At 37.2% G+C, this 16,899-nt stretch overlaps 1 protein-coding gene across 1 annotated transcript in view; it reads right to left on the reverse strand.

Annotated features, from left to right (window-relative positions):
• ncanb (neurocan b) overlaps positions 1 to 16,899 on the reverse strand; it is a 150,623-nt gene that overhangs the window by 69,791 nt on the left and 63,933 nt on the right. The window contains exon 9 of the mRNA XM_087785370.1: positions 6,970 to 8,097. Within this exon, the coding sequence (XP_087641496.1) occupies positions 6,970 to 8,097 (1,128 nt within the window). The remainder of the gene's footprint in view (positions 1 to 6,969; positions 8,098 to 16,899) is intronic.

Here is a 16,899-nt window from a genome sequence, read left to right on the forward strand (position 1 = left end):
ATTATTGAGGACAAGAGGATACAGGAACGATCTTCCTCTCTCTTTGTGCTTGATGGAGTCTACTGACTCCTTTAAGAAACATCTTAAGACGTTTTTATTTGTTCAGGCTTTCCCTTGATTTTCTGGAACTCCTGTTGTGTTATCAGTTTTATCTTGCCCTTTAAAGTATATTCTTTATTGAATATTGTTTTGATTGTTTAAGCACTTTGTGACCCTGGTCTAGAAAAGCGCTATACATATAAAAATTACTTCCTTACTATTGAAAATGCAGTCAATATGTTCATTAAATATGAACCTAAACAAAAAGTTAATTGAATAATAGAGAGATATTTGAAGATTGAATGAATGTGAGGCTATCATGGTACCAATAACAAGTGATATGCTGATGAAGCTTCATGAAGCAGTGTCATGTTGTTTAGAGGTCAGTTGGTGACACTACCAGTTCAAACTTAGGTAATTTTTTATTAGAACAGGAAAATAGTGCAAAAACCACCATCGGACCACCAATAACTGTATGTGGGTGCTTCAATTCTTTCCATATTTACCTCTGTGAATTCATACTGGCGGCTCAGCATTTAAAATTGAAACAGATTCTCCACGTGCTGCTTTTGTTAAATTAACACAGAAAAAACGTCAAGGTGATGTCCAATCAATCACTTGCAGAGAGGAGATCGACCACTATTAACCTTTAGGTGGCATCCTTTCATTGGTCACCCCCAACTGCATGTAAGATGCAGGAGCAGCAATTAACAGCTCAAAGACAGAACATCTTCATAGAAATATACACATGTTCAAGAATAAGTGAAAACAATCCTTGAAAATTTGGATGACTCCCACATGATTTTACCTGACTGATTCTCAATATGATAACATTTACTTTTTTTTTTTGGCTGAAAAGCAGCCTGTTAGGTTCAAAATAAGATACGATATGTTTTGGTATGTTACGATACTGTAGTAGCAAGGATATATTTGTAGTATTGTCGAGCACTTAACTCTGGCGTTGCAGAATTTACACGACGACGACATGACTCTCGATGGAGTCGTAACTGCTTTCATTTGTTTTGAAACCAAATATATCCAAACATAAGCTTTGACAGCTGCTGGAGGCGACTGTATCCTCTCGTCCTCAGTCATTGCCGGGATCTCGTGGGATCTTAGTGTTTCTTTTGCTGCGGAGGATAAAATGACTGCTGCTATCTTGCGGCTGGAAGTTTAATTGCAGTACAAAAATGAACAATCATCTTGAATAAATGCATGTTGAATAATTATTTTTATTTTAATACACAATTTATTGAAACACAAAAATGAATGAACGGCGTGAATATCTGCATGTTGATTCTAATTGTTCACCACTTATACCTAGTGGTGGGAGCTCTTTGCTTGAGGGCCACAGTGAAGTGGTGGATGGATGTGTCTACTTCATAGCTTCAATTCTAGGAAGAGCAATTGAGAAGGAATCTCTTTTTTTTCCGGAGCTTCTGTGTGTTCTTCAAAATCTGATCTAAAGCTACGTTGAAATGTCATCCCGGTGGAGTTCACTGATGTAGCAGTCGCAGATGTACACAGGAGGACCAGAGACAAGTCTCACCACATCAGGTTTAATCAGATTTTCAGCACTCAAGTGACTTCATTATTCCCTCGCTTAACATGCCATGAAGAGGAAGTGCTCCGTCAGCACACAGTTTGTCAGAGCGCTTCATCCAGACACCATGATCGAGCCCAGCATCCCTCGGGGCTCCTCTTAAACAAATCCCATCCCTTTAATAGGCAGAGATTCGATACAGTAGTGACATTTGATATGGAGAAATATCAGAATCAAGTAAAGAAAGAGCAACTCGGAGACGGCAGATTAACTGGATGGATTTCAGAGAGAAAGCTCTTATTTTAAACTATGAATGGGGCTCTCAGGTGAGGATCAAACTGGGGACAGATGGTAATTGACTGCATTGTGCCCAAGTTTGGTTCAAGAGGTTATCAAAATATAATGATAGAAATGCCATGACAACGAAGAGAATTAAAAGAATCTGGGATATGGTTAGAGGAATGTCTGTCTGAGGGAGCCATGGACAGTAACTGTGAAATAAGACACAAGAACAAAAAGTCTCATAAATCAACTTTAGAAGGTACATTAAAAAAAACATTTCACAATTCTAACAATTTTCCCAATAAATAATGGTTTTCCCTCCAACTTTAACCCTCCAGTTTCCCTCTGCTACGCTACACGACCCATCAGCTTTTGCAGATAATGTATGCTTTCTACATTCATAGGAAATGTCTTTTAATGTTATAACAACTTTACTAATTTAAATTACAGCAAACAATACGTCCATGGGGTGAAAATAATTTCTGCCAGAATTGGACTTTAATGGTCTACATCAGGGGTCTCAAACTCGGCTGGCAGATGGAGGAGCAGCAATTAAAAGCTCTAAGACGAGCTTCTTGTCCCCTTAACTAACCCAGACATTTTTTTTTTTTGCTGAAACACACCCTGGCATAAAATGAGATGCTTCCTAGCGAGTAGTGTATTGTCCAAAAACTGGCAATATGATCCATATCTTGATAAAGTGGTAATGATATGATATACTGTTATGTATTGCAATACTGTAGGAACAAGGATATATTTGCAATTTGTCAAAGTATTAGGACTCTTGATGTGAGTGTATTCATTTGTTTTGAAACCGAAATATGACCAAAACAGCTGTATGAATGAAATTCTATTTGAATTTTCGCGATAAAAAAAAAGAAAAAAATTTATAATTCAAAATAAAAAGTGGAAATAGATCGGTTGATCAGGGGTCTCAAACTCAACCGGCCTACAGACTGAGTGGTCCTTCATCAGTTTTTACTGCAGGTCTTTAATCCATGATCTATATTTTGTTGTTCAAACCAGGGGTCTCCAACCAGTTTTTGCACCTTGTTTTTGGTTAAATGTCGGCTTGATATTCACTGACTATCAGATAAAACATTAAAAATAGCATGACCGGTTCATGAAATTTTATAAAGTTACAGTCACTCATAAAACTTTTACATGTTATGGACGGCGGCAGAATATTTTCTTACCAACCACAAATGTAAACTTGTGACACAATGATCACCTAGAGGGGTGTCAACGTCTACACGTGTAAACAGTTACACAGATTTAGTTTAGAGAAATCAACAGTTTTTGACACATTTTTTCTTGTTAATTCACACTACGAGCCACTGTTGACCAATGAGGCATATTTGTTTTGGTCATGTGATATGGGGGTTTACACAGTAGACTGAGGAGTTTTGAGACTTTTACAGCAACTACTATTATCATCGATTGTACAATACGAAAAGTATAACAATTGTATTCATACTTAGGTGTTTATTGTACTTATACATGGCTTAAAACTGATGTGCATCAACAAGAACAAATCATTTGCTCTGATAACTACTAGAAGGGCCTTGCTGTAATGGGATTATGAGGTGGTTGAATGGAGACAGGATCCTCTAGTTGTTATATTGGCAAACTGCGTGTATCTGGAAACACGATGGTAATTATACGTGGAGAAAAACTGTAAATGTTGACACCCCTACTCCCTTCAATGCATACAGTAGGATTTGTAAGATTTATTTTGTAATGTTGTGGCAGGAAACTCCCTGTACACAAAGTGGAAAACGAATACAGCAATTTGAGGTGCGGCATTTGTAGAATTGTTTTTCAATTTGTGTCCAAGTAGTTCAGCCCGAGAGCAAGAACATTAATCCAAGAGTCATTATATGTTGTATTTTTACTTTAGGTTCTTCTGTTCATCTTTAATGGGTTGCCAGTTTTTAACACTCCACTATTGAAATCTTCCTCTTTACTTTAATTCACCTTCTTTGTCAAAGGATTGAGAACATGTGCTTTTGACTGCTTTCCAAATTTGTCAGCGAGTCAACTGTGTTATCAGGCTTTAGTCCAGATAATATCTCTTTAAATTCATCTGGAGCTCACACTGGTAATTTAAAGAGTCTTTTAAAATACATTTTACGGTGATATATATTTTCTTGAACATGTTATGACTCACCAAGACAATATTTACATGAAAGAATGTCTAGATTATTTCTTAATCTGGACTCTCTGGGTGGTTTAATGTGTAGAGATAAATTAATATTGAGTGTGTTTGATGCTAAGGCCACAATGTCATGAAAGTCAATACCTCACTAGATAACCTCCGTCCAAGTTGCCCGGAAATTGAGTGGAGTCAACAGTTAATGAAGATTGAAAGGTAAAACAAGGAAGGAGGAAGTCTGAGCTGAGACTCCTGGGACTGTGTTGGTGTAGTCTGATCATTAATTAAAGAGGTTCATTTCTTCAACCTCCAGCAGCGTAGAGGACACTCGCTCCATTGTCCTCTCCTCATTACCCATCTTTCCATCCTTTCTCTCCTTCATATCAAACCTTCCCCCTCATCTGTATCCCACACTTTGATTTAATGGGAAGAAATCTTAATAATTTCATGAAAGGTCACTCAGAGGGAGGCGACCACAACAGGGGCGCACATGGGTTCATTTAAATGTCACTATATGAAAATGACTTGCTTCATGATATTGCTGTTATTATTTCTCATGTAATAAAGGGATAAGATGTCCGACAGAGCTTAAACTTCAACTCTTAAGCTATCAATCTTCCCAACGTAATTAATATCTCATATTTCTTTGTACTAGCTGTAATGATAAAGACAAAAATCTCTCACACAAACAGTATTGGCGCCTGTCTAACAGTAACAACTATTAACTATAACATTTAAAAAAACTAAGATACATTTAAGTTAATATTTTGTTCAGTTAAATAGAACATCTTGTTTGATCAGCAGCATAACATTCAAAGATATACTGTGAAACGATGAAAATATGAGATTGAAACAAAACAAATTATAAAATAATTGGACTGTTAAACATTCATACCCATTATGATGCCACAAGGAGTTTTGCTAATCCAAGTAAGTTGCACTAAGAGGCGACAACGCTGAACTGATCAACGTTCCATTATTCAATTAGATATGCAAACAATTACACAAAAAGAAAATTTGAAATCATTAACTAATCTCAGTCCTTTTGGACTGTGGGGAAAAAATCTGTGGGCCGAGAAGAAAGAACATATGAACTACATCAGAAAAGTTGAAGGTTCCAAAGAGTCACACAGAAATCATTTAGACTGATGCCTCATTAAATCAAAATACTTTCATGGCGTGCTGCAGCAGCAAGACATGAGTTTTGTGAGGCTGGAAATCAAAATGTTTATTGCATGAAGCCTCCTTAATCTATACTGCGTTACGCTACATTTTGTGGAATGTGGAGCAATCATGTGTGATTCTTATTATTACGAACAATTAAACAGTGCATTTGTTTTGATCACCTAAGCTTTGAAGCTTTTATAATAGACTAATATACAATTAAATGAAGTTTAAAGAAGGTTACAATGAAAGTGAAGAATGAGGGAAAAGATAAAAAGATGTCAAAGATGTTAAACTGCTTTGGGAGAATTCCGAGAGACGATGATGTCTTATACTGCAGACAAACATCTTCAGTGATATGTCATCAGCACGCTTCAGCTCTATGAGGTTGTTTATCACAAACATTTTGAGACATCATTGATAATGAATAAGGCGAGTGAGAATGACGAGGAGGTGCCGGTCAATAACAAGTCTCATCTTGTATTTGTGTCCACATTGATTTGTTGACAACCGCGATCTCCAGCGCTACCCGGAACACCAAATTGCACTCATCCTGACCCACTAATTACTTGACTAAGACTGGGTCGGTCTCTCAGCGCCTAACTGCTTCCTGTCTTTGTCCGTCAAGAAAAGTGTTTTCTAGGGAGATGTGGTCAAAAGATTTTCGAGTTTAACAGTGTCAGAGTCACAGGGATGTCGAATAAAACAACTTCAAGAGGGAAATAAATACATATAATTTCAATCAATCAAGTATGTTCTTTATCAGTATCAGAAAATAATGCATTTCAGAAACTGATAGAAAGACTTAACTAATATTTTAATCGTCCTCATATTATAGCCAACATGAATGTTAAGTATAAAATCCATTCACATGCTAGTAAATTGTGGATTAATAGATGAGGAAAAACAAATGCTTATGCTTTTTTTATTATTTTAACTTCTGAAAATCTTGTCTTGAAAGATTAAAACACATTATATTTAGAAGCTTTATCTCTCCCGAGTAAATGGTTACTTCCAAGCGAATACTTTATTGTTTAACCCAAGGTTACCCGAAGGCCCGAAAACAAATGATTTTGTGGTATCCCTTGTGTTTTTCATTTTCAACATTTGTTTTCAGGCCTTGAGGTTACCTTGACCCTGTGATAACACATGGGTTAAAAACACTTGCTGTCTAATTTACTTTAATCAGCAGCTAAAACCAGTATATTTTGTGTTCCGTCCATTTCATCACTTCTCAAACATGTGCATTGTTGTGTTTGTGTCCGATCTTCATGTCTTCTAGACAAACTGCTTGACAAAATGTCTTGAAAATGATCAGGTAGACTACTGACCTCTCAGTGAAGGTATAAGGGGGGTGGTCAAAGGTCATGTCTATCGGCTATCAGGTCCAGGGAAAGACCCCAATGCAGACCCAAGTTTACTCTCTTCTCTATTTAGTTTTTCATATGTATTTTATAGCCTTGCAACGCAGGGTATAAGTCATCCTTTTTTTTCAAGATTATAGATAGTTTTCCCAAGTCCCATATAGAAAAAACACTTCAATTTTTTTTAAGTAGATTGAATATTATGTTGTTCTTAACGATTAAATTATCATTTATTCACTTTAAAATACAGAATTAGGTCCACCTTGTAGGTTCAGCCAAGGTCATAAGTACATTTACATATGATTAGTTTTATTATTTTGCTAGTTAATAATGGATCAATGAAAACATACATGTTGTACATTTAAACCAGAGACAGGATAACTGTTGATTTAATTTATGAGCCACAAAGGAGTCGGTCTTACCTGATGGGATGAGGCTCATGGCCCAACTGGGAACAAGGACATCAAAAGGATTTGTCGTGGTTTTTCCGTCTGATGCAATTGAAGCTTTGTCGTCCAAAGACTTTGGACTTAGATTTTTAAAAGGTGTCCATTTACTTCCCAGAACAAAGGAGTCTGATACTGCAGACCGAGATTCCATTTCCGTGGCCAAGACCTTGGATTCTGGTGGAGCTGTAGCTAACTTGACCACATTCACAGTCACCTCAGAGTCCTTGTTTATTTGTGCTTCAGTGGCTCTTGGGTGGATCTGCAGGTCGGGTCCACTCGTGCTTTTATCGGTCTCTGTCTCAAACCATGAAATGGACACGGAAGGTTTATCAGTGGCGATGATGTTTGTGCGAATGGACTTGTCCCCATTGGTGGTTTGACGTCCTGGTGTCGTCACCTCAGAGGTGGTCAGCATCAGGTCCATCGGAGTAGAAGTGACAAGACTTTGACTGAAGTCTGGGTTGTTGTTGTGCTTTTTTATTATGGCAGAGGAACTAGAGTGCGAGCCGGTTTGTCCTATGTTCAGCGTCTCGGAAGACAGCTTGTTGGTCGGTCGGTGGACGTAAAGGATCTCTCCTCGGGCCTCCTCGGCCGTTTCTTCAGGTGAAGTGTTGACAGGGTCCACAAGTTCCCACTGGGATTGCGTTGTGTGTTCTGAGACTCTTACAAGATGGTCAGGATGATGAGACGATCTTAAAATTGTGCTGTTTCTGACCTTATTTTCAATGTTTAGATCTTCAGGAAAAATTCCGCCATCACTGCTACCTTCCTTCTCCTCTCCTGAACCTGTCCGAGCCGGATTAGCCTCATCCTGGTCCCTCCCTTCACCCGAGTAATTTTCTGGGTTATCCCTGTGCAGGTAAGTTGGAATGGTTCTTTCTTCCACCGGGCCGGATTTGGCTTCTAGAGGCTCCCATGTGGAATGTTTGCCCACTAAAAGCATCTTGTGGGGGCTTTGTTTGGAGCCTCTCATGGATTTGACAGCCCATCGGAACGGATGGTTGTTAGCTGGGGCAAAAGCCGGGCCTCCGCCTGGACCCTGAGGGGTGCTGACACGCTCGCTGGTCGTTGATCTTCCATCTGGACCAGATCCAGCCACTCCTGCGGGACACAGAGAATAATTAACATGATTCCATTATTGTGCTGGGACTGTGTGGGTGGATTTAATTTGAAGGGTATCGCTATTAGATTCTGAGCCGTCCTTTGAAAGATTCCCCATCGTGATGTTACCGAGATATAACGTCTCACTCATCAGATACTCAAGGTGTTTTTTTCATCTTTATAAAAACAGCAATCACAGGACACAACATGGACCAGACTCCAGAGATCAGATGAAACCGGATGAAAAATATCCTGAGGGATCATATAGCTGCTTTGCTCAGAAATATTTCCTCGTAATAAAATATTCATGACTGTGTAAACAGTGGGGAGAGAGTGGGAAATAAAACAGGTTATTTTTAAAGCCAACACTCACATAGACTAATCACTTCAAGCAAATATTTGTGATCTATTACAGCGAAGAAAATATCTGTGTGCGCTCACAGTCCACTGGAAATGATGTAGTCGCAGTGTGAGAAAATATGAAAGTGAATTATTCTGAAGAGTCATTAATCTTCGCCTGTACTACACACACACCTTCATATTAAGATCTACAACCATCTTTAACACAGCCTCTGTTGACAGCATCTGAAATAAAACTAAATAATAACAAATAACAATAACGGTCTGTTAGAAACGGTCATTTAAGTTTGAGTTAAGAAAGTTAAACACAAAAAAAGCATTTCAAGAACAACTTAGTCTCCACAAATCACAAGGGGCCAAAATAGCTTTGCAGTCAAGGTCGCCAAATAAAATAAAACTTGTTTACTTACTAAAGAGGTCCCTTGTATACATTCTGTACATCAAATGCAATTTGCTATGTAGTGACTATTTTATTTTTCACTACAATTTAACTACATTGCATATGAGGTGGCATCCCTCTCAACAACCTTCTCAGTAATGGTGATCTGAAGAGCCTCATAATGCTTTGCCGGCCAGCCAACAAATCACAGCTGTATTGCCAATGAGTGGTAATACACTAATAAATCTGCTTTTTGTAACAGACTGATTAATGACAATTAAGTATTTCATTCCTGACTGCAGCTTGATACAATATATTTAAATATGTAGTACTGTGCAAAAAGGGATGTATTTGCTGAACAGGAAATATGAATCTGAAGTAGGGATAGACCGATATTCGTCTGGACCGATTATCGGCGCCGATATTCTGCATTTTAAGGCATATCGGCAATAGTATAAATGAAAATATATTGTGTATGTGTATGACAGAGGATGTGCTTATATATTAAGCACGATTTTGCAGAAGTTTTTTAAGTATTTGCCATAATACTTTTTTGTTCAATAAAGTGCAATAAATATTTATATTGGGGAAGAAAATCATAAGAGAATCGTGATCTCAAGTATAAGCCAAAATAAATTGTTATTCTCATTTTGTCCAGAATCGTGTAGCCCTAGCTTAAAGCCATTCAAAAAAAATTAAGTGTTGGCGTTTGTATTACTCCAAGAATGTATGCTAATATATTAACTTTTACTGCAAATGAATATCAGCACCAAATATCGGTTATCTGCCTCCTTTACTACCAATAATTGGTATCGGTATCGGCCCTGAAAAAAACAGATCGGTCTATCTCTAATCTGAAGTGTCTTTGGAGGCTCAATTTATCTCAACAATATCCATGTCTGTTAGTCTGTACCAAACATTCTGATCAAATTCTTTCGTGTGAACATAAGTCAAATCTTATCTTATCTTATCTTAAACACTGGCATTTTTATAGGTCACCATCAGCTGACAAAAACAGGCTTTTACGTCATTGAAAAACAATTTAAATCCTGGTTCCAAGTCTTAAAGACTAGTTACAATATCGGCACACACTGTAAGGCTATAGTTTTTCTATGCGATTTTAAGTCGAGCGACGCCAGTGGACTAAAGTGGTATTGTTTAGCCGACGGTAGACCACATTTCCCATGAGCACTTGCTTAATGTTGCAAAAGTTGCCATGTCCCGGTTTGCAGCAGTTGGAGGATTTTTTGTTGTTTCCAGACTTCTATTGACTGACTAAAGGCTGATACCGATGAAGTAATGAATCAGATTGTGGATAATAAAATATGATATGTGTTATGACGGCTTTGTGAATAACATAACTTTATTTATTTTTTGTATCGTATATCGCCCCTCCATCCCCACCACAACAAGCGCGATATGTGGCATGTTCACACCATCCCCAATAACTTTTTCAGTGAAAATAAAAATCACACAAAACACTTCAAGTCATGGTATATGAGTCATTCAACTAGTTTTAAGGTGATATGTCATCAGAGTTTTTAATACAAAAATATCAAAACTACCAAGCGCTGCTTTAAAGGGGCGTGGTGAACTTGATTGACAAGTAAGCGCCTATTACCTGACATAGACTCAACTAAATGGTTTTGGATTTTAAAGGCCCAATCTTAATTTGGACCGCCCAAACTCCGCCTCTTAACCAGAGTTTTACATAACCTAAAGACGCCATTTCCAATATAGCCACAACTGCAGAATGGGTACAAGTGCAAATCAAGTAATGTAATTGTAAATTGAGTTTTAACTTTTTAAAAACAAGTTACATGTTTGTAAATCAAGTTGCATGTATGTAAATTGAGATACGCATTTGAAAATGTAATTACACATTTGTAAATCGAGTTATGTATTTGTAAATCAATTTACGCATTTTTTTTAATGAGTACCCAATTTGAAATTCAAGTAAATCATTTTTTAAAGGAGTTTAGCATTTGTAAATCGAGCAATGTGTTTGTAATTCCAAGCACATATTTGTAAATTGAGTTTCACTTGTGTGTTTTAAATGGAGCAACACATTTGTAAATGAAAAGACTGACATAGTTATAGTGTCAATGCCCTTATAGATAGATGTTTAAGATGACCATTTTAGAAACCCTTTGTTATTTTATGAAATCATCTTTATGATGACGGAGTTGAACTTTAACCACACATTTAATTGCCTCATGAAACCCTTCACCCTGGGACTTAATTGTTTCACTTTATTTATGACAGTGACCATTTCATACAAGATCATCCAGATCAGTCTGCGTAATTCTTCTTACTTTCATCAGCGTGTGCAGCAGAAGTATGTAATTAGCTGTTTGGATTATTAATAGGACAATTACGTCGTCTACATGCTTCTCATGGAAATGAACCTCGGGCTCATAAACCTCACTTACGCGGAAGCAGCAGAAGACCTTGTGAATAATTTACATGTATTTAAATACTTAATGGCGGGACATATTTGTGTGTGTACTCTGACTGCCGGTAATTTGTTGTGCCGGGTTGTTTCGCCTATCCCCAAATGTATTTGTATTTTTAGACTCGCTGAGCTCGGCCGTGACGATGGAAGCTGCAACTCTTAGTGACATGATTTTCGTAAAAAAAATCCAACCTCTCAACAGGCGTGAGTCACCGAATCATAATTAATGACGTTCACTGTATCTGCTTTAGAGCAACTTGGGGTATTTCTTCTTGATGTTTTGGCAACAGATAGGAAGTCCAACACTTTTCTTTCAACGTGAGTGTAGAAAGTGTCCTCGACTGGTTGTTTTTTGCAATAAAAATGGTGACCAAAGTGTGAAAAGACTTTTTGTGTTGTTGGATTGCCTGCTTTTTTTGTGAGGTGCCTTTAATCATCATTCCCTGGAGGGTTTAACTTCAGACTGATTGGAAAAGACTTGCAGAGATGAGAGCTGTTTATGCAAAAAAAACAAAGTGTGTCAGCTGTTTGAGACAGATTACGCTGATCAAGCTTCTAATATAATACTCACTCATAAATAGTGACTGAAGGTTTTATTTTTTTACACTCAACCAAATTTTTACCGACCTAAAATGACATGGCCTTCATGAAATAAATGTTGTTAGTCTGCCAATGGTTTACATATTTGAGTGGATATTTTGATCCACTGTGGGTTGTGCCATGCTGTCTACTGTATAAGACATGGAGGTAGTATCTGTGACAAATGTGTAACTCCACTTACAAATGTGTTACTTGAGATTACAAATGCGTAACTCAATTAAGAATGTCTAACTAAAATTACAAATGCATAACTAAACTTGATTAATAAATGCGTAACTGGATTCACAAATATATTAAGTAAGTTAGTAATTTGTACTTATATAGCGCTTTTCCAGACCAGGGTCACAAGCGCTTAAACAATCAAAACAATACTCAATAAAATATATATTTTAAAGGTCAAGATAATACTGAGAACAACTCAGGTTCAGAATATCAAGGAAAAGCCTGAACAAATAAAAATGTCTTAAGATGTTTCTTGAAGGAGTCAGTAGATCCATCAAACACAGAGAGAGAGCAAGATCGTTCCAAAGCTTAGGAGCAACAGCCTGGAAGGATTTCTCTCCTCTGGTCCTGAGCCGTGTGCGAGGAACCATCAGTAGATTCTGATCCACAGACCTCAGAGCCCGAGCTGGGGTGTAAGGCTGGATCGGATCACTTATGTTAGGAGGAGCCTGACCATGAATAGATCTAAAAGTAAGAACCAGAATTTAAAAGTTGATCCTGAAAGAAACTGGCAGCCAATTAAGAGTTTTAAGGATCGGAGAAAAGTGAGTTCTTCTACTAGAGCGGGTCAGAATTCTCGCTGCAGAGTTCTGAATCAACTGCAGGCGAGACAGCTCCTTTTTGTTAAGACTTGAAAACAAAATGTTGCAATAGTCCAGACGAGAAGACACAAAAGCATGGATTACAAGATCCAGATCATGTTGTGACAACATTTTCCTAAGTTTAGAGACTTTTCTCAGTTGAAGGAAACAGTTTCTGGTCAGTTTTCTGCAGTGTTGAACTAGAGACATGTCTTTATCAAGGTTTCTCGGGCTCAGTTTCACAGACTGAACTAAGTCACCCAAGTACTGACTCAAACCTGGAACCTGATCATCAGGAGCAATAGCCAGAGTTTCAGTTGTGTCCACATTTAGCTGCAAAGTGTTTTCACACGCCATTTTTTGATTTCTAGCAAACAATTAACTAAGCTGTTCAGCCTCTGGGGCTCAAATTGGATCAAAAGAGCAGTAGAGCTGGATGTCATCAGCAAAAATGTGATAAGAAACATCAGGAAATCTCTGAACATATAAATTCAGACTCATCTTTACTCATGTGATTTTTGTGACAGTCCTAGCGCAATTATGATTTGTGTGTGTAAAAGGATTTGTCTGTATATATGTATAATTTATTGCAATGACACAGTCCCTCCAGTAGGTGAAGGAATTTTACTTGGTACACTTGGACATGTGTGGTGAGATCAGAACTCATAGCAGGTTGTCTGTAAATCATAATAAGTCTTACCACGGGGATAGAACGCCATCAAAGCTGTATTGAGATTTTAATTTTTTTTAATAAAAAAAATGTTTTATTGTTGAATGCTTCACATAGTATTCACATACTCGTTGCAAAAATGTTCTGGTCATTCTGCATGATGCGATTACATTGTGCTTGTTTTAAACATTTGATGCTTAACTGTGTATTTATATTCTTAGCTATTAACTCATAATCGCAAATTAGTGGATAACTGTACAGATACACTTACACATACAGAAAGCGGACAAATGTGAATAGTTACATCCTTCCAAGAGATGTCTTTCAGAACCAACTTCTTTTTAATCTTTTATTTAGCTCAGCACCAACTTAATAAATTCTTCGTGGACAGATGAGAAACATTTTTTTCCAGTATTGAGGCATTAGCATCGACACATAGCGGCTTCGTTCGGTGGAGTTATCATGAAGAGCTTGCGTGAAGTTTAAAAAGTTTTCTTTTTACAATTAAGTGTTGTTTTTTTTAACTTTTTTGGTTCAGATAATGATGATTAAAACATAGATTAATATTTACATTTATGCATTTATCAGATGCTTTCCTTCAAAGCAACTAACAACAAGGGATTTTTTTTATTTGTTTTTTTTTTTACAATCAATCACACACAATTACTCAGTGGTGGAAGTAGGCTGCAGGGCCGCATGCCGGCTCACCATCAGGAGCAGTGTCTTGCTTAGACCAACAATGACAGCCAACGGAGCTGGTAAAAAGTCAAACATGCTATGAGCTGACCATTTTGGAAACTGATAATGTGGAGCAATTGGCCCACGGACAACAAATTGCAGATGAAGTCATCCCACTTAAACTAAAAAGTCTTTCCTACACTTTTTTTATCTGGCAGCATGTGACCTTTACTGAAACTGGCAAATGGACTTTAGCGTCTTTAAAGGGCATCTAATGTGCTTATTTAAGTGTGTTTTTCTAAGACCTCTATTATACTCATCAGTATGTTTCCTTTGCACAAAACTCTCATTTAATAAATGTATTTATATGAGAAAATACGTTAAGCCCCGCCCACTTTAAATGCTCCGTTTTGGCTGGAGAAGAAGTCTAGTCCAAGCACCCACGCCCACTGTGCTCTGATTAGTCACAAAAAAACATGAGTTGCATTCAAGGACTCACGTTAATTTGAAAACCCAGCCCTGAAACTCCCGTTTTTTGTACATTATAAAACGAATAATAAGAATAAGGTTTCCTGCTTAATGTACACAATACAAAAACACCTAAAGGCAGAAGTTACTCTCTTACTTATGTTTACATAAATATTAATTTAGTTTCAAGGTTAACATGTAGGTACTTCACTGATTTAGGGCTTCTAGGGGAGGACATATCCACTGAGTGATGTCAAAATATATCATTTATATACCGTAATCTCGTTTGGCGAGATTTCAGACGGGAGAGAACTATATATTTAGTAGTAACTTCAAAACGGAGCAACGTCATGATGAATGACCTACTCCTACTGCATGTTATAGAGGACGACTTCAACATTTACTACATGTGAATAATTCAGGAGAGTTGGGTTTTCACATTAAGTGCCCTGACTTAAATGACTGTCAACGCCCTTGCCATTTACATTATCATCTTGAGTGTATTGAAGGCAGATTCTATCTTTGGTGCTTACTTATCCAGTGACCCACCAGTGACCAACAATTAACCCACCTAAACCTTCCACACAATTCCTCGTCTGTATTGTGTAATGTCAAGAATGAGATTACAAGTCATATTACGAGTTCTATTGTAGGTTATATTGTGAATTACATTAAGTGTTATATAGTAAGTTATATCAAGAGTTATATAGTGAGTTAAATCACATGTTATATAAAACGCTTTGTTAGGAGTTATATTGTGAATCATATCCTAAGTTATATGGTGAGTTACATAACAACTTATTCATGCAAGTTATTTTATGAGTTTTATTAAGAGTTATGTTGTGAGTTATATAAATGTTTGAGAGCCGCCTGAGGTGAAAAATGAAGGACAAGATCGAGCTGTCTTCATGTAAATCTTTTCTTCATTCCGCTCTTTCATTCCTTACGCTACTCTTTCTTTCTTCGAGCCACTTTTCTTTTTTTATGCCACTATTTTTTATATTCATGCCTCTCTTTCTGCATTCTTCACTTTCTTTTTTCATGATTTGCTTTATTTCTTGTTTCTCTTTCTTTCTTCATGCTTCTCCTTCTTTCCTTACATATCTCCTTTTTTCTTAATGCATCTCTTTCTTTTTTCATTCCTGACTTCATCTTTCCATGCCTCTCTCTTCCTTCATGTCTGTGCCTTATTGTTGTGGATGAAGGTGAATGTGAACGTGTCATGTTCATTTGACAACAGCGTTGAGGGGCAGGAACATGCCGAGGTCTGAATCTCATCAAAAGGATTCTGATTGTGCTGGATTTGAGCTCCTAAAACAATCAGCCATTATTTCATTGGAATGAGATTATCCTCAAAAAGCAAGTCGTAGTTATCGAATCTTACTTTTCTTATTTAAAGTGGGACATTGATGTTACCGAGCTGCACTCTTTGTCTTGACTGAGTCAGATTTGTAGTGTGCATCGGAAATATTATCCATTTTCGTCTTTCTTAGAAGAGCTATTTTTAGTCTCCCACCTCGTGACCAAAGAATCAATAAAGACATGAGCGGTCAATAGTGACCTGCTGACATTTACTGTGTTAGATCTAAAAGTGATTTAGTGGACGGTTAAAGTTCCCTGTTAGACCTGTTCTTGTGTTCCTCCACTTCAATAACATTACACAAAAAGAAGACTATCAGAAGACACCCTTTTCTTTTAACACCATTTCAGCTCCGTCAAAACAAAAACTATTGCTGTGTCTCAAATCGCATACTAATCTTAGTATGCTAGAAGTTAGTATGCATCAGTTTAGTATGCATACTAACTAGTACGCAAATTCTCCGCAGATAGTATGTCTCAAATCAAACCCTGAAGCTACACACTAACCGGAAATCACATGACAGCTTCTTCTTCTACTTCTATTTAACGATGTTTCAACCAGCTGTTTGAACGCTATCGCCGACACCTGCTGGCAGCACGTATTGCAACTTTAGAAAAAGAAATAAAGAAAAAATATGAGAATCTAAATAATCGCGAGATATTTAAGCTGGTATCAGCAGCGAAGACGTGTTTATCCTCCTACTGCTGCTGAAAATACACATTTAAGTATATGCATATATATGCATTTATATATGACGTAACTTCCGTTTAAAACGTCACTAAAATGGCGGCTGTTTAGTATGGTTAGTGTCCATCGAACCATGCTAGTTTTGTGGGCGTGTTAGTATGCCAATTTAGTATGCATGGCGCACTAAATTTCGCATACTAAGAATTGAGACACACTAACGTACTAAAAATACTAACTTTTAGTACGCTAGTATGCGATTTGAGACACAGCATAAGTAATTAACTAAATTTAAGAACATTTATGAATGTGAAATCTAAAAAAGTATAATATTTAAATAAAGTT

Source organism: Callionymus lyra, chromosome 2, assembly GCF_982586985.1.
Source record: "Callionymus lyra chromosome 2, fCalLyr1.hap1.1, whole genome shotgun sequence".
In the NCBI taxonomy this organism is placed as follows: domain Eukaryota; kingdom Metazoa; phylum Chordata; class Actinopteri; order Syngnathiformes; family Callionymidae; genus Callionymus; species Callionymus lyra.